Source organism: Emydura macquarii, unplaced genomic scaffold (genome assembly GCF_026122565.2).
Source record: "Emydura macquarii macquarii isolate MOO-44397 ecotype Brisbane River unplaced genomic scaffold, CSIRO-AGI_Emac_v2 contig_1644, whole genome shotgun sequence".
Taxonomy (NCBI): Eukaryota; Metazoa; Chordata; order Testudines; family Chelidae; genus Emydura; species Emydura macquarii.
Window position 1 is genome coordinate 17,294,116 of NW_027131781.1, and position 23,882 is coordinate 17,317,997.

A 23,882-nucleotide genomic window follows, 5' to 3' on the forward strand; every position below is an offset into this window, starting at 1 on the left:
AGATGGGATTAGGAGTGAGAAGCGGCCAAGGCCGTTTCATGTTTATATCACTGTTTTTTTTCCCCTCTCTAAAATGATGGCAATGAGCCCTCTGCGCGTGGAGCTCCATTCTTCACCCTAGCATCACTGCTAGGCCTAGAAAGAAAGCTCTCGGTGCCATGGAGACAGAACTCCATTTTCTTCCATCTGCTCCTGGCAGAGGAGAGGGTACGTGAGGCTACCCTAAAACCAGCAAGAAGCCCCAGGCTTAGGACCCTTTTAGTGCTCCTACCAGGAAACGGCCTCACAACTCCACAGAAATATACTGATGGCTCAGAGTGGGAAGCCTACCTGTTGTCATACAAGCAGCTGTAGATAATATACGAGTACAGAGGATGCAGGATTCAGAGCTGAGAGGCTGAAATATTTGGCAAAGTTAGAATTTTGGAATCTAACATTAGTGCTGAAAAATATCTGCTAATTGAGTGTGGATCTTTACCCTACTCTATAAAAAAAAGGACCCTAGCAAACAATAAAGGGAACTACAAATTGAGAAGGATAACTGTTCCCCTTTATATCATATACTGACACCTAAATATTTACAGGCTGTTCAATTTATCCAAAAGGACCCAGAAAAGCCTAAATCTCAATTGCATGAAAAGCCAATCTGCACATTATCTCCCTCGAACAAAAGCAAAGCATTAAGTGAAGGCTACAAGATTCCTGATTAAAAAGGAAAAGAAAACCTGGCTAATTCCTGACGCTGCCCTTCGAAGTAGATAGTAGATGTAGGCAATCAAAGCCGAAGGCCAAACCATTGCATCAGAAATCTTGAAATATGCTTTTGACAAGGTCTTAAACGTGAAAGCACGGTGAAAAGATCTTCATATTAAAGAAAGGAAGCTAAAAATCCCAGATAGCACTTTCACTGCTGCTGTGTGAGTAATTTCAGCTTCCTCATTTGAGCAGAAAAATCAATAAGGAGCTTTTACAAGCCTACTGTAAAGACAGAATTGTTCCAGCATTAGAGCTCACACATTTGTCTTCAGAGAAACATGTGCCCAGCTATTTCTTAAAAACACAGCAAAGCTTAGTTAAGGTTGCTTATTTAGCTAGATCCAAGTAGGAGCGTGAGGTTCCATAGAGATGTATCACATCTCTACAGAGAAACAGCCTGCCAGCAAGGAAATAAGGGAAACCATTATTACAGCCCAGACAAACATAGAAGATGAAAGTCATTCTAGAGCTTTCCCTCAAACAAATTTGCAAAATGAACACAAAGGTTAATTTTTTTTAGGTCTCTCCTCATTGGCTGAGCGTGCAGGCTTTACATTCAACTCAACACCATTTCTGTTTGTCTGCAAAGCAGTAACTTTTAAATGCCACATTTGGTCAATTCCAAAATGTCCAGGAATGTTCTAGGCAACAATGAGCAGACATCTATTGATTTTGGGGACAATCAGAAAGCCAAAAGAGGGAAAACTGGGGACACATGAAATCCCTGCAATCTGTTTAGCAAAGCCACAGTTTCAAGCACATCTGTAACTGTCTGTAGATCAAAGGACTGACGCAAGACCCATATTAAGAAGGTGAGATGGGATTAGGTGTATTCAGAAAGAGGCATTGCTGGCCCATTGGGGGGGGCTGTGCTCAAGGACAGTCTCTGTTCAAGTAGGTGATACTCCTGCCTCTAGAACCGTGTAATGTGAACATGTACAGTAGATCATTCTCAGTGTTGCAGGCATACACATGTACCCACCTTCATTCACCTGGAGTTTATGGTGTCCTCAGCCATATCTGATGATCACATGAAGCTCTATAGACAATGTACAGTATAGACCTGTAATTTCAGTTATTTTAAAGAAGAGTTGTCACCCTTTCCTTCCACTCACCTACCTCAACTGCCTAAAAGTCTAATCCTGCTTCCATTAAAGTCAATAGCAAAACTCTCAGGGGCTACGAAAAGAGTAGGCTCCAAGAGAACCCAGAGATCCCTATTACTAGACCACATTTCTAATCTGCACTGATTTACCAAAAAATAGTCTCATTTAACTTGGTCTACTCTTCTCCTCCCTCTTATCCTGTGCTAGATGATATTACTGTGTTAACTCAGTAAATTCCCTGATAAAGAAACCTGACTAAAGCTGTGATTGAGAGGATTACTTTCTCACAGAAAATGCATTTGTCTATCTAAGGTACAAGTTGCAATACTGTTCTTAATAAATTGGCTTTGCTTCATAGCTCAAATCAGCTGTGAGTTTATTATACATACAAAAGCATATCCTGTCTTGGCTCACAATTACTCATTTCTATGTAAAACTTGCAACAAGAGCTTAAATTGTGAATGCAAAAAAGTTTATTAGCATAAAAAATACATGTCCAGTAACCAACATTAAAACTGTTTCTCAGCATCATGGGTTCTCTCATTACAGATTCAGCATTAGCTTATCAGCTTTAGTTTATTAAGAAACTTTACATTTTATGTAAACAAATTCACAAGATGAAACTTGCAGACATAGCATCTCAGGTATCACATTTGCACATGGGTTAAATAAGAGAACCGGTTACAGCAATATAAAAGTGGTCAGTGAAGCATTATACATTTGGATAAAATATTCTAGAACAGGAAAACACAGTAGAAACTTTTGGAACAAGGGAGATAAGTAAAAAAAACCAGATTTTTTCAAAGTATAACTGTGGGGATTAAAATATTTCTGCCGAGTTTCCCTAAATGCTTGTATAATTCAACTATTTTGAAAGTGTTATACATAATGATGTAATTACCTGACTCCATGTAAGATCTGTGTGGTTAAGTCTGTTTTAATAGCATTAAAAATGTGATACATATACACACACAACACCGACTGGAAAGAAAAATGAATGTTAAACTCAGGTCTAACATTTCAAGCTGCCTTTTTGATAGAATATTAAATAGAGGTAGATGTCCAATACTAGTGAGAGCCTTAGATGTATTGTCAAGTTTTTACTTTTGAAGCCATGCTGAAGTGGATTCATGAATAGAGGAAATCTTTCAAAAAGCCAGCCAGAAGACCTGTACTGCTGATGGGAGTAGTTTCAAATGCTTCTGCCTACTGTGAAGAGTGGAGTAAAACTGTTCAGATCACTGTCAGGGGCACCATTGCTTAAGCACTACAGTTCATGCATTTGTTTTAGCAGAAAGGTGGAAATAGTTTGTTAATTTCCTATGCTTATTTCACACAAGCTGAACCACTGCTACTATCTGGATCATGACTAGTCTAAATAAGACTGTAGAGTACCACGGCGGCGAACGTCACACGTCCAGCAATGAAAACCACCTCCCAAAGAATTGGCATGGCGAATATTCACTTTAATTGTAGAAATGCCTGTAAGCGAAATATAAGTTAGAGAACATGTGAGGGGGAAGAAAGATTCACGTATTAGACATTGGTCATAATTTTAAACAACACTCAGAGGTCTCATATGGCTGCACATATGTTGTATGAAGTATTTCATACCCATTTGTTAAGAATTCCTCTGCTCAGTGCTGACTCAACTTCTAGCCAAAGTACAGAAAGCTAGGAACATACTCTGTTTATTCCAGCCATACCTTCAGGAATATACAGTGCCTAGAGCTGAAACAGTGTGTGATGTGTGTTATAATGTGCTGGTCAAAAAACAGAAGAAAAACCGCCTTTGTTGTAGGAAGGTGAAGAATCAGAAAAGCCAGGATCCATTTAGGGCTGATTTATACACATTTCTCAGCATGAGCAGTTGGAGTTTAATGGATACAGAAATCTGACATTCAAAAAGTGCTCAGAGCTTACAACACATTTCCTCTGTCCAGTACAAGAGAAAGAGGCAGTTAAACTCATTTCCTGGGAACAAGTCGAGCTTCATTTCATCCCTCATATTTGAGCTATGGTTCTGCTCACACAAAACACCAAAAGGCAGACTGAGATCAGAGCACAGAGAACTTCTAATGTGCATTCTCACTCCAGGGACTTCATTAGCTCGGGAGTTTGCAGCACTCTGGAGTACAGGCTGCTCAGAAGAGCCATTTAGGTTGGGTTTTTTTCACTGCACCACTATAAAGTGACTGATAGAACAAATCATTTCCAGTTCACACACACACTGAGCCCAGCAACTCCATCAGTCAAGCTCACGTCTGAAAGATGTATCCTTGACTGGCACTAAAAGAGCTTTATGTTTTCAAAGCACTATACAACTAATAGATCCTCAGCCCCTCCATTAAGTAGAGAAGTACATCCCCACTTTACAGCTTGGGAGAGAGAAGTTTAGATACTTGCTAAGAGCCACATAGAAAAAGTCATTGGTAGAGCTGGGATTGAATTGCAGGATTTTCTGGCTCCCAGCCTCATGCTGTATCTCAGGTAGGTCACAGCAAACATCAGCAGGAGTATTCCTGCTCAGAACTCTGGGCTCTGCTTATGAGCCCCAGGCATGGTTTAACCTCCCCCTCCCATGGTTCAAAGATAGAGCTAATTAAAATGCCATTAGGAGTCTGGCAAGTGCTCACTAGAGCTGAACTCATCTACTGTGGGACAGCGGCCCTCCTGCCCAGCTTCCGCACTGAGGTTCGCCCACGAAGAGCTGAAATCACAGAGAGCTGAGAATCAGAGAGCTGGGTGGAACTTCAAGAGACCAACCTGCAGAGGTCCTAGTGGAGAAGGGGATGATGTGCAGCAGAGAGGCTGGCAGATCAGCTAGCAGAGCAGCTGGCAGGGCAGCCTGTGGAGCACAAGCAGCTGGAACTTAGTGAGCAAGGTGCCTTCTTTCCCCAACCAGGGGGGAGGTGAACTCTGCAGCTGCATTGCTAGACTCTGGGTTGGCCCTGACTAATGACAACACCTATGAGTGGGGTGCTGTGAAGGGAGGGGCATATTAAAGGAACTTCTTGTTGCTGGAGTGAAGAACCTGAAGCAAAAGGAAACTGCCCCATGTACTCTGGGTGTGCGTGTGTTTTCTTCATGGTTTTATGTGCATGAAACTTGCTTGTAGTATTTTCCCAAGTTAATGCTGGGTTACTTTTCCCCTTTTTATAAAAGTCTCTTTTCTACGCTCAGTCTCTGTGCTTGTGAGAGGGGAAGTATTGACATTGCCTCTAGAAACATGGAGAACAATTGATCCCTGTCCTCTTTATAACAGCCCTTAAAATATTATTTGACGATTGTTATCAGGGTCCTCCTTCAATCGTCTTTTCCCAAGACTAAACATGCCCAATTTTTTTAAATTTTTCCTCATAGGCCAGGTTTTCTAAACCTTTTATCATGTTTGTCGCTCTCCTCTGGACGCTCTCCAGTTGTAGTGGGGTCAAAATCCAATTCACTGATCAAATGCAACCCTTATTTTCCAGTCTAACAGAAATTCAACAGGAATATAAAATACTAAGAGATGAAAAGACAAGATGACAGCTTAAGTCAAAATAGTTTTGTCACAGTTAAGAAACTGTGAATGCTACTACTTATTAGTTGCCAGTCATCTCCTCACAAGTATAGAATGTGCCTCCAGTGCTGTATTGCTAAGATTTAAGTTTCTGCATACCTTTTTTCTAATGCGACTGAGGTACTCGGATTCATTGAATCCATTTCTTCTCTGGCAGCAAATTTTCACAGGCTATTCCTCATCCCCTTCCTAATATGCAGTATGCAATAAAATTAATTTTAGGTAATTAGTTTGAGTTCTCCTCTTTTCCACACCCCAGTACTTAGAGGAATGAACTTTGCCCTGTCACAGAGTTATTCCCAGAAACTGTCACTCCTGTGAGAACTAAAGGAGCTGAAATACCTTTGTAAAGTATTCTCAGTTTGTCTGAAAAGAATTCAAAGCACACAAAGTTTTCAAACTGAAACTCTAAAAACTTTTAATGGCGTTTGGCCACAAAGGATAAATAAGGCTGTCTGAATGCATTAATGTTAGTTGTGTGTAATCATGTTCTTTACAAAAATCTCTTTAATCTACAAACTTTGAACAGGCTAACTTTTTACATTAAAGTAGCTCTAGAATTTGTTTTAGGAGAATTATTTGGCTTGCAGATGAGTGCCTTAAACCATGCAGCAGATGAGGGCAGTCAAGGCTTAAAAAAATAAACCCATATTCATGAAATGATTGCGGCATACAGTAATTTAATGATCAGTTCTCACTCAGGAATTCAGCAGTTCAGAGGTCTTCCATTTAAAGGTGCTACTCTGTGCTACCCTCACTGCCTGTTAAGAGTGCTGCCTTCATTCACAGCTATAAGCATAAAATAATCCATTTCAGCCTTAGTGTGTAATCAAAATCTGGACATACCTAGATTTTCAAACATCTTCTGAATTGGAGTCTCATTGGCATCCACCATCACTCGTTTTTCATCCAGCATTAAGACATTCATGGAGAGCCATTTTGAAGACATCCATAGTGGGTGGTCTAAATGCATTAAAATGGTTCTCTTAATACTGCAGTTATACATTTTGTATCATTTTTGCCTTACAAACGGAAAACCAGTCTGTCTTTAAAAAGAAGTAGCAGCAGAGTGAATTCAACATACCATCTGGGATAAGTGGCAATGGAGGATGAATCACCGTCCAGCCTGCTTTCTTGAAGAATTCAATCTGAAAGATATTAGATTTCGTCACTCTGTGTGAAATCTAATTATAGTATGTTATCACTGCCTCCCCCAACTCTGTGCATTTTGTCCATGCTCTTTCTTATTCCTAGCACACACTCCCTTACTCCAGTTTATCAAGCCACGGCCCTCTCCTCATTCAAGTTTCTTCTACAAATCCACTTTTCATGTGATCACATTTACAAACTCTTTCAAAGTTCTATGACTAAAGTATCAGAATTAGTATTGATGGCTTTTGCATACTAAAGACATACAGCTTAAGAGAAGAGATCTCATGTAAAAACAGTTTAGGCCCCACAGATGAAAATGGATTTATGAACACGAGTGAAGGTACTTCATTGCATATTTGCAGTATTATTTATTTTGTGTATTATTGCACAAAAGGCTAGTTATATCAATGAGACTTCCATGTAAGGTCATGGAATTTTGCAGCAGAATATATTGCTATTCTTCCTATGAATCATGCTCCACAGAAAATATATAGCAGGAATAAATTGGTTGCTGGAGCAGTTTATTTAATAAACAGCACCAGTCTATGGGCATCCCATGGAATAGTTTATTTTTACTACATAATATTTACTATAACTATACTGTACCTTATGGGAGTAGCCTGCTTGCTTGCACACATATACTTTTCTTTATAAATCTAAGTATGTGTTTAATTATAATAGGGTCATAGATTCAAATTGAAGTATTATAGCTGTAACGCAAGATACCTACAGGCCACATCCTGTAGGGGGGCTGCCTTAGTTTATGCCCCAAGTAAACTTCACAGCTACGCCACAAAAACCACAGAAATGGCCAGAAATAACAAAGGTGAGATAAGCGAACCGTCTGGAAAGAATATGGATGTGTCATTAATATGCACAAACCTGCCAACCTATAGAATAAGTGTACCCTAATAATTTGTGGATGAAGAAGCCAAGTTTGGACTTAGGAGGAGGACCCATATTGTTCGGGATATAAAAGGTGCTTGTGCCCCATGTGCTTCTTCGGTGATTGGGGCTTGTGGTTTCTTCTAGTATTTGGCTATCAGCGTGAGTTTTCCTGTCGGGCAGCCCAGGGATTCCTTGTAGAACTCTGTGTAGCCTGATTCCAGGCCTAGAACCTCATCTTCTAATCATTAGAGCCTATAACCCCACTCAATTACTAAACACTCAAAATCAGGCAACAATACAATATCTTCCCAAAACAAATGGGACAATTTGGCTAAATAAAACTCTGAGATTGACAGATATTTATTAGTCCAGGACACAGAACAGTGCGTACTGGAGGGTGCTTTTGCAGGATCTCCGTGCTAAAATTCCACCTCCAGGAGGAGCTCTGCTGCTGTACTACAGGGCTGTTATACCATCAAGATACTCAGCAGAACTCCTTTCCGAAGCAAAGGACAAACATTCCCAGCGAGTGCACTTACATAAATTGATCAAGTAGTATTGCCTCCTCTTGTGGTCGGGATTACAAGTAAAAACGTCCTGCTCCTTCACCTTCCAATCTCTATGTGCACATTCATCTCTAGTACATGGGCGTGGCAGTCTAAGGTGATAGGGCATTTTTGGAGGGGCTGGGGAGAGCGGGGGCCTTCAAATATTGGCAACACATCCTGGTGGTTACAGAAGCATTCTGGATTGTACATTTTTGGGATGGGGTAGTCTTATCTTTGTTATGTGTCTGTACAGTGCCTAGCACAATGGAGTCCTGACTGCAGTTCCCAGGCAATGATACATGTTATTAAACTGAAGTGTGCCCTCGTTCCCTGGGACCTTGCACTGTTTAGAAGTATTAAACCCCAATCCTATAACAAAGTAAGTGTTGGGTTTCTACATTTATTACAGAAGCTCCTTATTCCTTCCCTTCAAAGTAAATCTCAGAGTTATTTAACAGCTGAATGGGGAAGGGGTTTTTTAACAGCTTCAGTAACAGTTGACAGAAAAGAAAGCTTTTTAGAATAAATACAAAGAATAAATACTCAGCTGAAGAGCAAAGGGAACTTAGCCTCTCTCTGGACCCAAGAAAATGATATAAGTAACGTGCAAATGCTACAGAAATAGCAAAGCTATTTTATATATTTCTTTGATATTATATGCTGCCTAATATACAAGGAGCAACTTTCAGTCTACCCACATAATAAAAGAGTGAAGCTACATGTATCCCACATGTCCTTTCTATAGGGGGAGGAAGGAGCAGTGGGGGGCGTGAACTGGGTCATTTTTGTTATGCTCAGAGCTAGAGACGATCAGAATTCAGATTTAAATACATACTTCACAGCCACACAACCACTATGCAAATCCCTGCACTCAGCTTGACTGAGAGCCTTTAGCAGCTAGAGCACAAGAATTTACATGACTGAAAAATAACCACATAGCTATGAATCAGCAATTGTACAGCAGCCATTTACTCCAGCCAAGCTGACTGCAATATAGTTTTGTCTCTTTTCCTCACCCACACTTCTGTTACTGTCTTACCTGATGGCACGGACGATCTGGGTTGGACAGCACAAGTCCAGGTCCTATGATGTTAAGCGTAGCATCGATGTGCATAGGGTTAGGATCTTTAAAGGAGATTGTGTGTACTCTATATTCTGGTGCAAGATGTCTCCGCATCCACTCGATGCCCAAATTGTTGGTAACCTGGAAATGTGACCAATTGTAGCTTTAGTTTTAACTTTATAAGCCACAAAATACAGAACATTTGGTTCTGCTTAGTTTTACTTAAATACCCAATTATTTGATATAGTTATTATAACAACAGTTTGTGTTCTCACTAACAATCTATCATATTAGTTATGCTGTGTTCTCATCTTGCATGTCAGACATCCTTTTTATGTAGGATAACTATATTGTTTTACCTTTAGAGAAGTTCAGTAACTAAAATATCAAGAAATGTAGGAAGCAAACCATCTACCTGGCTTCTCTGTACAAAAATATCTCTTCCAGCTCTAATGAAGTCAGCAGCATCAAAGCATGGCTCAAATTCAGTTGTCACAAATTTTCCCTGAGCAGCCAGTTTGTGTCGATCTTGTACAGAGCGGATGGGGTAATCCTGGTTGTAAGAAAGAAGACAAAGCATACATAACAAATTTAGCCTGGTTGAATTGGTAGTGGGAAAGCTTTGATGCCATAAGTATGTTGAAGTTCAGAAAATAGCTGTGTTTATATTGGTATCTGGCATGTTCGTTGAAGTTAACGTGGTTTTCTTGTTTGTCAGGTGAAAATAAAGAAAGCATGTGTAAAACTCATTGGTGTACAGGTTCCAGTAGCTGAAGTAATCAGCAGCTTATCAATTGCATTCAGGAACAGGTGGTGCTTTAAATAAAGAAATACAGTCAGTTGTTACACCCAAAAAATGGACTGCCCTTGACAATGATCACCTCTGGACTGAAAGTATATTCATTACCAACCGAGCTACGTCCTATGTCCAAGTTTAACAAAAAGCTGTTGTGTAACTGTCAGCCTAACAAATCCTTGCACTAACTGTGTGAGGAAATAGCTTGCATGCCTACATGTCAGGGGTGGCCAAACCATGCTCATGAGCTGCATGCAGCTCTTTTATAGTTAAAGTGCAGCTCATGGAGCTCCCTAGGCCGACCCCCATTCTCCACCTACCAGAATGGGGTGGGGAGCTTGGAGCTACTGCCCTGTGGCAGGGTGTTGGGGGCTAAAGATTCTGCCCAGCAGGGAGGGAAGTTTTGGGGTGGGTCAGTAAATTTGGCCACACCTGTTATGTCTAAGAAAGCTGTACTTTGTGCTTTTGTCACATTTTAGAATGGACTTAGGAGAAGACAAACCCCCAACACACAGTACTTTAACCTAGAAGATAAAACCTTCCAGATTTTTTAAAACACTTATAGCATCAAAGCGACATAGTACAATTAAAAACAAATGATGTGAAACTACCCATGGTGGGCACCAAAGGGCTAATGCCTTTGCTGAAAGACAGAATATACTACAAGGAACAAAAGAAGCTGAATAAATATGCTGTGAGGGCCATCTAACCCAGCTCTGGCAGGCCACTAGCACTGAGTTTATACATTATTCCTGAATAGTTAGCAAGACCATCCACCTCACAACTCATCTTACGTACTACAATGAGGCATAAGATAAAAGACTTCTCTCCTGTACTCAGCCCCAGAATATTCAGGGCTTTACATAGCTACCAACACTGAGAGAACCAGTAAGTACAATTAACTGGAAATTAGTTTTTGGTGGGGTATAAGCTAGAAAGAGTCATTGCACCTCTTTGAAGGTAAGCAGCTGCATTCTACACTAGCTGGTACCTCTGCTTTTTCACATTTCTCCCTTTGGATAATGAAAATAGATTAGTTGATTTCATTTTTAGCTAAACCACTTTCTTGTCAGTTTCACTTCTTGTTCTCAGGGCAGCTCTTGTTACAGAGTTTGGGCTAGGAACACTGCATGAGAATATTTAAGCCCTGTTTTAATCTCTCCACCAAAAAACAAAACAAAACCACACCAACCAACCCACAACACTGATTTCTTTTTATTTCAACATTAAAAGAAATATGGTCATGAGTTTTGTAAAGTTTTTCAAAACCTAAACTGGAGGCTGAAACTAGCCAACAGCAAATTCTATGATATGATGTTAAGACGACAAGGTGAGAGTGATACCTGGTCATAGAGTTCATCAGCCATTGTGGGTTTGGGTGCAGTTGTCCACTTGGCACCCCTGTGGAAGTAGTCTTTGATAACTGGCCTGTATGCTCTGTATTCAAAGAAACGAGCACGCCAAGCCATTGGTGCTTCAATGATTTCATTTCCAACTACCAACAAGATGTCTCTTGGCATGGCAGCATACATACCTACACAGGAAAAAAAACATTAGAACTAATTAGGCTGTTTGGACAGTTATTCCAGGCCTATGTATGCCTGCCTACAACCAAGACAATCACTACACTCTCAAATGAATTCACACAGGAAAATGAGAAAAGACTAAAACGCCCCATCACCAAGTGCTCACTATGTCTGACCTCTCAGTCCTCCTACTCAAAGGAAACTTGCACAACAGTTTCAAAAGATGAGCCTCGGAGCTTAAATTCATAACTCTGCTAGACACTAAAAATCATGGTTTGAACAGAGACACTGTATTTATGGCTTATTATAACCATCGGTAACCCACTAACTTCCTCTTTTTTTCCTAAAATTGCAAAGGTATTAACAGGCCACTCTACCTTGAATGTTCCCTTAGAATACGTGCTAACTATTTATGCTGAACAATCTGTTCTACCTTGCATTTAGGAGTGACCCTGGGAGGACCTTTCCCAGGCCTGAAGAAGAGCTCTGTGTGGCTTGAAAGCTTGTCTCTCTCACCAACAGAAGTTGGTTCAATAAAAGGTATTACCTCCCTGACCTTGTCTCTCTAATACCCTGGGACTGACACAGCTACAACTATACTGCTACAAGCAAGAAAAGACAAGATCATTTAAAAAAATAAAAGAGGACAAGTTTTGTTTTTTAAAAATTCTACTGTGACCACATCTAAAATTACTAGAATTGAAAGATTAGAGAAATATTTCTCTAATCTTTCAGTTTGCTCACTTTCTCCATTTGATGACACTGTGCAGTCATTTTTACGGTTGCCTCTATTTGTGTGGGTCTTTCAAACAACCACAGATTTTTTTTTTTTATAAACCATAAAAATTGGAAGGGCAACTCATGATTAGATGTGGTCCCCAAACCTTAACTATTTTCCCCCACTGGATAAATTTCAAAATGACAGTGTCCCTTTAAAACAGATAACACACCTCACTGCAGTAAGCAGTATGAAGTAGGCCAAAGCCTCAGTCCTGAACTGATTCATTACCAAATCAAAGCTATCCACAATCTACAAATTTTCAGAGTATCACTTGGTTAATACAAGTTAACTACGGTAATTATTAATGAATTGCTCCAACGGCCTAATTTAACACAGTTAGGTGCGATAGAGGGTTTTGCCCCTTTTACAAAAATAGAAAAAGTGAAAGATATTTAAGAATTACACTTGAGTAATGAATTATGATGAGCACAAACGCCAAATGAAAAATGCTAGACATTTTTTCTAACCAGGAAGTCAATATAATTTACCAAAGGAGACCACTAAAGCACCATCACTAGAGGTGACAGTAAAGATGACCATCCTACTCTAATGCAGGGAGATGAACAAAACTTTTTACAGGAAAAATCATTTTCCTGTCTAAGATGCTAAGAGTTTTGATTGTCACTGATTCCTGAGAAATATTGGTTTAAAGTAGAAAAAAAAAAATCTAAGGACATATTTGACATTTAAAATAATGAGAAATCCTACAGCCCAGGCACTGTTAAAAGCCAGTGGTGCAAGAGTTTCACATATTTGTCATTTTGATCCATGTTGTAAGTGGTGTTTAGATTTCACAGAATCTCTTGAACTAGAGGCGATCTCTCAAAGGCCTGCTAGCCCACTCCACAGCAAAATGGAAAGGATCTACCTACTGGAGCTAGATGCCAGACAGATACATTGCAAGTACCCCACCTGGAGAATGCCATTTACCTGTAGACTCAAAGTCAGGTGTTTTATATTTGACTGACCAGTCAATTGGCTCAGGCCTCTTGACAATTATTCCTTCCATTTTCAGAATATTGCACATTTCTTCAATTTCAGCAATAGCTTTTTCTAAGTGATCTCTGGGGAAGCTTTGTCCTCCAAACTTCTGATAGAATCCCCAGTTCTTTTCATATGTGTTGGCCTGAAAATAAAGAGACAGATAAGTGGCCATAACAACTCTGCTATATTTGGTAATACTTCATACAGTGGAGTTGACTGTAGTATTTAACACATTACTGGTCTTGTGAAAGGTTTCTCAGCCTTACTCCTCCATTGTCACCACATTCACCAACTCATATCAGGTCCCACACCTGCGCTGCAGAATGCTTTGCAGCTGTTCCTGTAATACTTGAGAGGAGGCGCAGACAGAATTGTCAATGGTCGACAGGTCCTTCTAGCTGCCAGGGGTCAGCAACCTGTGGGACACGTGTTGAAGGTGCCATGCACGATGATTTTGAGTGGCACACTGTGCCGCTCCTGGCCCAAAGCAGGGCCGCGCGGTGGCCACTCCCCACTTCCAGCTCTGTCTCTCTCCCAAGTGGGCTGTGGCCCAGCAGTGCCCTGCTGGCCAGAGCTGTACCGCTGCCAGCCCCAGGAAGGGCCGCACGGCAGCTGCTCCCCGCTTCCAGGGACCCCGGGCGTGCAGGGGCCAGGCAGCCTTCCCCCCTCTCACTCCTGCTCTCTGCCACCCTCACAGTGGAGGCGGGGAGGGGAAGAGCAGGAAACGGGCTCGCATACACCTCCCTCCGGCCACCGCTGCCAAACACTGGCCAGGGTGCTGGGCCCACGGCATGTGGGAGAGGGGCAGGAGGAAGACTTGGCACGCCCCTTCCCAAAGGCTGCCAATCCCTAGCATCTAGGGACTGGAGACAATGGAATAAGAGAAGGCTCGTGACTGCAGCTAATGCCACAAGGGCAGGAGTTGGCAGCAGTTAACATGTATATATTTTAAATACTACTCATGTGTACCACTGATGCGGCTTGTGCATCTACGTTCTATGGCCTGCTATTTGCACGTCAGTCCTTGAAAGCACACGTATTTCAGTGAAGACCACTTTTTGGCAATCTGCCTCTGAATGGTCAGTGGGGTGCCTGGCTCAGCCAACAGCTACATCTGTGACTGGAGTTAAATTTCAGTAGTACGTGTTCAGACCTCCAGGAGATAAATAGCTCCAAGATCAGCTACAGTCTGCACTGTATGCTGACAAGATTAAGAAATCTACAAATAGCAGAAAGAGATCTGAGAATAAAAGTAGTCGGGAATGTGACAAGAGCATACATTTCTTCACAACCCACAAGTTCAGCGTTTGTCTTTCAGAGAGAATTTTCGAGTTATTTCATCCAGTCATCTCACATCTTTTTATACAGATGTGTCTGCTCTACATGGCCTTATTACTTGTTGCCATAAAAGGAGACAAGTCATCTAAGTAGAGGAATACTTCCCTCTACTCAGAAAGCGTTCCCCTCATAGTGACTTCCAGAGCCAGCACCAGACATAAGCTGACTAAGCAATTGCTTAGGGCTCTGAGCAGCTAAAGGGGGCCCCTTATTCACTTTTTATTATAAGAACTTGCTTGTTTTAATATTGGGAGGGACAAAAATATTCCTGCTTACGGCCCCCAGTGGGCTAGCACCGCACTAGCTGACCTTCCTGGTTGTCCTGACTAAAGCCATATACCAAAGAATAAATAACCCCATCTGTGTGTTAGGGCAATCTGAGTAGTCATGATGCTTTCATTCACACCATCTGTTACCATTTTTCATCTCACAAACATCTCTCAACCCATCCCAGAAGCAACCACATGTCTGAAATCTAAGATTCTCTCAGAGTAGGATCATTAAGACAGCCCCAAGATGGAGGGTTTTGAAAAATATTCACTCCCATGAAAGAGAACATAGTATTCACATACGCAAACACTTGGGTCTGCTATAGATGGAGGCACCTTGACATATGAAAAAGCCAAATAATTAATTAAAAAAGCTGTAGTGGCAGTTTTGTGTCTGAACAAAGACTTGAACCCGAGGTCAGTGCAAAACGAAGTGACTAAGAGAAGACATCCTTCTAAATTAACTTTTTATTATTACTTAACATTTACACTCCAGCATTGCCCATGTCAAGACAGGGGCCTCATTATACAAGACACTGTGCAAACACACGGGATATGTAACTCCACGTTGAAGAGTTTACAATTTGAGAAGATCCAACAGCCAAACAGTCAGAATGACCTGGAGGTGAAATCTCAACAGTGCAGGTCTTATTACTTGTTTCACTGACCTACTATCCTGCTCCAACCTGTCCACCCCATAGAAATTTTTACTTTTAATTTTCTTTTATTCCATTCAACCACCCTATTTCATGCTTTCTCACTTCAGTACTGTCATTTACTAGTTCTGTTGAGGTGGAGGATTCTGAAAGCATCTTGAGTGCCGATAGTCAGCTCCCCCAGTGACTCCCCATGGGCAGAAGGATGCTTATGGCCCATACTTTGGGGAAAGAAACATGTTCTGGAGGGGGAAGAAGCAGAAGGTTAATTCACTTCCACTTGTCAGAACCAGATTAAGACAGACACTACGGCCATGTGCCTGGAGCCCCTGATCCTGTGATGATTTTGAAGTCTCAGCTTTCATTTTAGAAGGATTGTGTTTCTAGCCCTCATGGTTGTGAAGAAAAGCTAAAAAACATGACCAGAGTATCCCTGGTGCAGTGGTGTCTGCCTCAGTCTGCTGCTAATCCGAAGCCTGCTGCTCAGAGAGGGCCATGCCAACACAATAAGGGATTGTATGCATATGCTGCCAACCCATCTTGACTCTTCTGGAGTGGTGTCAGAAGAAGTCACACAGAGAAGACTAGATGGAAGCGGGATCCTCCCTCCTCTGAGAGGAGCTCCAACTCCCTGCACACCAGGAACCACGTCCATGGGATGCAGAAGCCTCAGTCTGCCTGAACAGGAGTGATGACTAGCCATTCTCAACAGCCTCGCAGAGTCCCCACCACTGCCTCCCCAAGGAGGAGCAGGGCCACAGCATGCTAGGTTCAGCCTTCAGATGGGGCTGTGACCACACTGTGGAGGTATGGCCAATGGTGTCCATAGGGGGTCTGCCAGATTGATTTTAGCCAACCCTGCTGCTCAACCCTCTGCCTGCCTACTTACTCCTACCATGGACCTAGGGCAATAAAGGAAAAATCCAGCCAATCACAAGGAAGTTTTAAAGTTGCATGTGTCCAAACACACCGCCCAGTTCCAGGGTAGGGAAGGAGGCAGACCGAGCCTCTGGTTCAAGCAGCTCCTCTTGCTTCCTTTCATGAGCAAAGCTATTTTCTTTTCCAGGAAAGGTCTGGGTAATTTGAGCCCCCCTCAGACTTTACCAGCTGTTCAGAAGACACGTGCTGATCATGTGAAGTGCTCAGTAGTCCAATGGAATCCAGTTCACTTAACAAGACAAGTTTGTCATACAGGATACATACAAGTTATTTCCAGAGCCATCAAGAATATATTTGGGCACAGGGAAGACTAAAAAGTGCTTCTCCCTTTTCCCCTGCTACATATTCTGCCTCACTGTTTCTCTCTCTCTCCCCTTCTCTTGCCACGAAATAACAGAACAGACCTAGGACTGTGGATCACCACACTGATAGCATCATCTGATTGCAAAACTGGCCTAATCATCTTAGGGAGGATCACCCTAATGTAAAGATGATCCCATAATGATGCACACAGCATTCCTGCTCTCAGCATAGCTGGGGAAAAGGGTGCCTGGTAGGAACGTCCCTATAGCACACTGACTGTGGGCTGAGATTTCAGTCCCCTGTGACCATAAAACTTCGAGTAGCCTGAAGGCTGCTCTGAATGCACAGGGAGAACAGCCTACAGGACAGCATCAGAACCAGAGATGAGCAAAGAGCTTTAGACCATCTTTGCACACCACCCCATGTGTTGTGCTCTGTGCATTCTGGTTGTGCCTGAGAAATTGACCACGTGTTTTTAGAATGGTTCGGTGCACCTTGCACACTTCTGCATAGTCCTTTGCCTTCTCCCAAAGCTGGCCACAACACAGAGTCCTGCTATTGCTCCTCTGATACCACCAGGCAGGGACAGTTCTAGAGATGTGTGAGCAGGGCAGTCATCCTGGGCCCCAACTTTCAGAGAGTGCTACCACATCACTGTGCTGGTGGGCTGTCTCCATCCTGCCCCCCTGCTTTGGTTGACCAGCCGTTTTTGCTCAACTCTGATTGGCTAGCTTCCCCCCACCCTCTTCCTCCTCCACTGAGTGGCCAGCTGTATGGGCTTATTTGGGGGGGAATTGGGACGGCTCAGCCATTGGGTGGCAGGGGCCTACAAGCACGTTTTCTGCTCTAGGCAGCAACATGACTAGAGCCACTTCTGCCTTCAAGTCCAGTCAGACACTGTTTCCTGTGAGCTACACTGCTCTTTATGCTTCCCATGATACAGCCCAAGAAGCATGAAATATGGTTCATAGGCAGGACAATATCAGCAATGATATCAGAGGTACTTGAACAGCTTCTGCCTCCCCAGCTCTTCTGCATCTCCCTCTTTCACACTCAGCCTGGTACTGAAAGAGTTCACTATTGGGCACAAAGCATCCCATGAAGTTTTGAATCTTATCCTTCCTGGGAGATTGTGGCCATCTAAAGCACATGGAACTCAGATTCTGCCTTTTATCAGCAGCCTTGTCTGTTTAAATTTCCCTTTCCTGCTAGCAAGTTGGAAATGGGAGAATAATAGTTATGCTAGCCATATTGCAAGACACGTGACAGATATGCAGATAAAGCAGCTACATCTTCTGACTCCTGGCTACCTACATAGGAGCTGCCATACTTCGGTAGAGCCTTAGAGAGTCACTGCTACAATAAGGAACATTTTTAACATTGTAGCCTACCCTAAACTCTGTTAAACTGCCCCATATTTTCTTCACATTGTCAGAACCTGTTTAAAGAGAAGCTCTATCCTTTCTAAGCATCTTGCTTCTACCAAATTTACTGATGTCAGAGCCAACGTATGACATCACTCTTTGTAGTGAATTGTGGTGTCTAAACATGGGTTTGTGTCATCACTAATTGACTCAAGCTCAAGAAATTTATATTTACTTATTTTTCCCTGATAAGCAATGAAGGGGAAATACATTACTGAGGAAAGTCTATTTTAAATATTCATATTGAGTAAAAAAAGAATAAATTTAAGAAGTTTCATATCTAGTTACTTATTTGATGTAAAGTTAATGCTCTCCAGTTATACGTTCAAACTAGCAATGAAGATTGTTAAGAGACAGTCCATAAAGAGGAAAGAGACTCACGTCAAAATACTGCAGAAGCTTGTTAATGCAACATTTTATAATTAGCACAAACTGCAATCTTTCTCCTCTACTTAGTAAAGATACAGTATCAGAGAGCTGTAACAAAGTTTCTTTACTAAGAATACATTATTTTCATAAAATATACTACAAAATATTTACTAACATATTTTGAAGTACAAAATACTTGTATATTCAAGTATTACTTTCAAACTGAACCACCACAGAAAAACACATCCTGGCTGTGGGATTTTTATTTATTTTTTTAGTTCACAAAGGAACTCCTTGTCATTAGTGTGAATTAGCAAATCTTGTCATGTTACACTTCTAACATTATTCCAAATGTGGCACTGATGCTTATGGAGCTCCTTACACATGCTTTGTTCCACCCAGAAGCTCATGCAGTAGCTCTCAGGCGTCAGCTCTAATTATATTCATCTCAGAGGCGTAGGGATACTATGCTTCTATTCATTCTTCCCTCTTTCTTATGCCACGCACATCCTTTACAGATTACAGCCGAAAGACTGAAGTGTGTGCCAAAAGCAAGTCTCACAAATTGCAATAGAATACAGTGACTGCACCCATGCTTCGCTGCACACCTATTTCAAATAAGTAGTTTGTATTTGAGAGACAAGCTATCAACTGAACTGCAATGAGGAAAAAAAAACTATAGAAGTAATATACGTGTGTGTAAGTGCATCTTACTTAGGAGGTCTGTATTCACACACTAGATATGCTCCAAATACTCTCGCACTTTTCCCAAGCAGCACTGTCTTCCCTTTGGAGAATAGTCTCATTGATTTATTGACGGTAACAGTGTTATGAAAGTTGCTAATGTTCTGTGAGGACTTGTTTAAATACATGGAACTATGGTACTTTTCAGAATAACAGGCCAATAAATGCTTCCAACAATATATAGCATGTATGCATTTCTGCATTTTCTCCAGAAAATGTAGTAGTTTAAACCCAAAATTTTTTAGTTAAAGATGAAATTCTATACTTGACATACCGCACTGTGCTGTAGATATTGCAGCTGCTACAGGGGGCAAATTAATAACTAAAACTAAAGGCTCAGGCAAACACTAGAACTGGGTTAAAACATAGTAATAACAGCAGCACGTATTTTAAGATTTTCCAGCCTTAGAAATACAATAGTTTTATAGCTCCTTCATGATATATAGGTATTAAAACTCAGATGTTTTTAAAATATGTCATCTACTTTTTCTTTTACATCAGAAATAGTGCATTTTGATTTCCTTCTTTTCCTGGAAGGCCGGTAAATCATTTGGAGGGCCAGAAATAGGATATCAAAGCTGGAAGCTGAAGAGCTGCAGCTCTCTGTGGATGAAATCTAAGCCCCATTCAAGCCAATGGTAACATTTCCATTAACTTCAGGGTGCCAGGATTTCACCCCAAGTGTCCAAATGACAAGAGACGGGGCAGAGAATGAATCTTATGTTTGGAAGTGTGGGGGGGGAGCGGCATTCTTTTCAGTTCAACTGAAACCTGATGGTCTAACCTCAACTCCATTTCTGGAAGATTAAAAACCTTTCCATTCCACTTTTAGAATTAGTAAGTGAGCAGAAATCCTGTTAGACATTTGGCATCTGCAGGAGTTTAACTCCTCTTTTAAAAGCATTTCAGTTCATTGGTAAGTAAAGGAAGATTTTAAACATCTACACCAAAAAATAAGTTGAAATAAAGCACCTTAAAACAGAGCTAAATTTGAGAGCCAAGGGTTGGATCATGTTTATTCTGCAACCTTAATTCCAAATACACTTGGAAAACAGAAATTTTCATTCTTTGTTGTGTCCACTGTATGGGATTTCCTGTGAAGAGCTTTCTAGTTAAATAACAGAATCCCCCCAACTTGCAGCTATAACTTTATACTCTGTCTCAAAGCCTAGAGTGTCAGTGGGCAGACTGGCTAGGACTATAAGTTATGCACTCATCTGGAAGGAACAGAAGGCAGATGCACCTGCCCAGAGCAATCTTGCTCCTCAATGCTTTTCTCTTGGCTAAATTATGCTGAAGAAACTGCCTTATTAATTCTACTAGGGAGTGTGTCTGAACAGCCAAAAGATCAAAACCTAAACCCATACTGTCACAATACTGAAAAATACGGATTCTTTTTATGTACACAAATCTGGATGTTGCCCGAATCCTTATCATATGGCTGAAAGCGTTGAAGACTGTACATATACCAGTATGATACCCTTGCTAGTCCAGAATCAGGAAGTAAATAAGGACCTAATTACACTAGGTTACAGTAACAAGCAAGTGGCAATACAGGTGTTGAATCTTAGCAATATGCCCTTGGTCGAAGAGCAAATGAGGATTATCAACTAGAAGAGAATAAAAAGGTAGCTTTAGAACTTTCTATAATCTTAGTTCATTTCCAGACTATGCACAAGAGATATGAATAATGCACATAATAATCAAGCTAATCATTGTCACAACTTTTACCAACTCTAGAATTTGAGTTTTAAAATGTAGTAGTTCTAGTCATAGCACTTTGCTTAAACATTGGTATTAAAGTATTTTGAGTTCTACTTTTAAAATTATTTTTGTAGACTCTGTATGTACTCTTGTGCCTGTAAACTAAAAGAAATGTTATACATAAAAAGGCATTTTAATTTTTTTAATATAAGAATTTTACCTTAACCTCCACAGAAAAAGGAGGGACACGGGCATTTTCAGCTCTCCCCACAATTACTTCCTCAAGGGGGTCCCATTCGTTGTATGAGCAGACAGGGCAATCCTCAGGAACAGGGGCAGTGGCTTTATTGTCATCAGCAGCACAGGAATTCTGGGAGGCGGCAGCCGCCTGGGTGCTCTGGAAAGTTCGCTGCACCCATCCTGTAAAGGATCTGCCAAGCTTAAAGGGAGGGAGGGAGGGGGAGGAAAAATCAGCTCTATCATTCAACTAGACAAAAATGAGAGGAGAATTAAGTACTCAGTGTATTTTACAGAATATTTTCAGTGCAATGTGCTTTAGCCAAAAGGATTTTTACATCATAAGGCTCTGTATTATAGCTACTCCACTGTAATCGTAAAGGACATTTCACCGTTAAAGAAAAAAACACCTGTGTTAGACAACGGTTAACTGTTTGATGGTCAAGCTTAAACAGTTACAGTTAATTTGGCCCCCTCTAGGTTCATCAGTGCAGAAATAAGAGTGATGAATGGGGGAAAGTTACCTTTGCAACAGCTGCTATTGTACCTGTTTCACTAATTCGGATTGTCTGCGTACTGCAGAACTGGGGACGACTGGGAATGTAAGATACAAAGTAAAGTACTGGGACTTGAGCAGAGTTCAAATAAAGCTTTTCAAAGCTGCAAGTGAAATGTAGCAAATTAAGCACATTATTTATGTAAGTTCCACATCAAAGTGTAAACTATTGTAACTAGAAAACAGAAAGCAACATTTATCAGTAATCTGAAAAAACTAGCTCCCCACCCAAAGATGTACATAGAAATTTCGGTCACATTATCCTGGACCATGTATACTAAATTTTAGTTAGCATGAATATCATGCTCTCCTTCTAGCTTCCCACTGCCTCTCCCCCACACTCTCAGTGCTCTGAGCAATTCCCTAGCCATGTAAGCCCTGACAGTTGAACCCCATGGATTCCTAGAGTCCCAGCTGTTCATTTATCAGCTGCTGGGAAACACTAGCCAGCCAGGAGGACTATCCCTGCCATAGCAAACACACCAAGTGTGGCAGAGCCTGGAGGGGCCTGTTAATGTTCACACATGCCCCGTTGCGGGATGTGGGATATAGCATCTGCTGGGTCAGCAGAATCCCTCCTCCCTCCCCAGCACAAGGCATCTCGCAGGGTGGGAATCGGGCTCCCAACCGCATCCTTTGGCAGGGTCACTCACTTGCTGATGGTTACCCCAGGCTGCTCCAGATCAGGTCAGTTCAGTGTAAATCTCCTCCCACTAAGCCGAGTAACCCAGCACAGAGGCGCCTCCAGACCAGAGAATGAACGGACACAGGGCTCTGGTGTCTGCTCAAGGACCGGGAGACCCCAGGGGTAACCAGACGGGGCGTTAGCCAGGCTGCTAAGGGGAGAAACTTGGGGCAGCTTCCTCCCAGCCTCCCCCAGCCAGAGGAGAAGCTGTCAGAGCCAGGCAGGGACGAGGGGATGCAGCTGGTCTGACCACCATGAACCGGGCTGGGGCAAGGGAAGCATTCTCGGTTCCTACTGTGCATACCACGCCAGCACCCACTAATCACCGGGGGACCAGACAGGGCACTTTTGGGGGGGGAGGAGGCGGGGAGGGAATAGTTACCTATATAAGACAAGGCCTCTATCATCAGGATGTCTGGTCACCCTACCTAACAACCTGCCCAGAGTCTCTTTCTGCACCCGCACAATAACCCCCACTGCACCCCCATAACACCCCAGTCCCTCCTTCTGCACCCCCAACAACCGCCGAACGCCCCAGCGCCCCCATCTGCACCCCCACCATAACCTGCGGAATGCCCCCCATAGCCCCCTAGTGCCCCCTTCTGCACCCCCATAACTCCACCCCCCACTCACCCCCCTCCCGCGCGCGCACACACCCCCCGCTGGGCTCCTGCAGCCCCCCGCCCTGCGCACACAGGCCACCCAGGGAGCCCCTCTGCCGCCGGGGCCCCTCCCTGCGGCGTCCGCAGAGCGAGCCAGCGGGCAGGACCGAGCGCCCGCCCCGCCGGGCTCTGCATGGCAGCGGGGGCCCCGCCGGGGTCGGCTCGGTACCCACCCGGGACCCGATGTAATGCGCCGCTTCGGCCCCCCTGCTCCCGCCGCGCAGGCACCGCACTCGCAGCATCGCTCCGGGGCTGGCAGCAGAAAAGACCCGAGCGAACCCAACCCGAAGGAGAACAGCCGGCGAGCCGCAGCCCGGTCCTCCGGCCTTATATCAGCTCCTCCCCGCCTCCCGCTCCTTCCCCATTGGCTGCCGCTGCCGCAGGGCCGGAGATCAGCGCGGCTCCCCGGCTCCTTCCCTTGTGCAGCCGGGCTGCAGGGGAGGGGGACAAATTAATTGGGGAAGAGGCCGCCCCGTTCAAACCTTTCCTGTCAGCCCCAGAGCCCAGCCCTTTGGCCCTAGCACGAACAGCGCCCGCTCCTTAGTCACTAGGGTTTAGGGTGCTTGGCGCTGTACCAAGATGAAGGGCAGCCCCCTGTGATCAGAGTTATTCAGCCCCTTTTCAGTCCACACTGTTGCTCTTAAAGGGTGTCTTTCCCACAGCTTGATAACCACATATTGCTTTATTTCACTTCAACAAGTGTGTCCTTGTTCTTCGATGGTGGGGGACAGACGTCTGGCCTTTTTTCACATGCTTCTTTGATATTTCCTACACCTTCCATAAGTCTCTCATTCTATTCTCTACCTCATCAAATAATACCAGTGCTCTTAATTA

At 42.7% G+C, this 23,882-nt stretch overlaps 1 protein-coding gene across 1 annotated transcript; it reads right to left on the bottom strand.

The window, feature by feature from the left end:
- Positions 1–2,312: 2,312 nt before the first annotated feature.
- On the bottom strand, positions 2,313–23,380 carry GATM (glycine amidinotransferase). The gene is made up of 9 exons (XM_067555752.1): positions 23,222–23,380; positions 21,129–21,347; positions 13,109–13,304; positions 11,215–11,405; positions 9,491–9,628; positions 9,052–9,216; positions 6,509–6,572; positions 6,271–6,387; positions 2,313–3,344 (listed from the first exon to the last, which is right to left on the bottom strand). The coding sequence occupies exons 1-9, from the start codon at positions 23,288–23,290 to the stop codon at positions 3,232–3,234; spliced, it is 1,272 nt and encodes a 423-aa protein (XP_067411853.1). The 5' UTR covers positions 23,291–23,380; the 3' UTR covers positions 2,313–3,231.
- Positions 23,381–23,882: the final 502 nt, after the last annotated feature.

What these genes read in the sequence shown, in the direction of transcription:
- GATM (XM_067555752.1), bottom strand. Translation starts at nt 23,290, where the DNA reads ATGCTGCGAGTGCGGTGCCTGCGCGGCGGGAGCAGGGGGGCCGAAGCG. An exon ending in CTTTTTCTGTGGAGGTTAAG is followed by an intron (nt 13,305 to 21,128) that starts GTAAAATTCTTA and finishes CTTTATTTTCAG; the next exon opens with GCCAACACATATGAAAAGAA. An exon ending in ACCTGACTTTGAGTCTACAG is followed by an intron (nt 11,406 to 13,108) that starts GTAAATGGCATT and finishes TTTCCTGTGTAG; the next exon opens with GTATGTATGCTGCCATGCCA.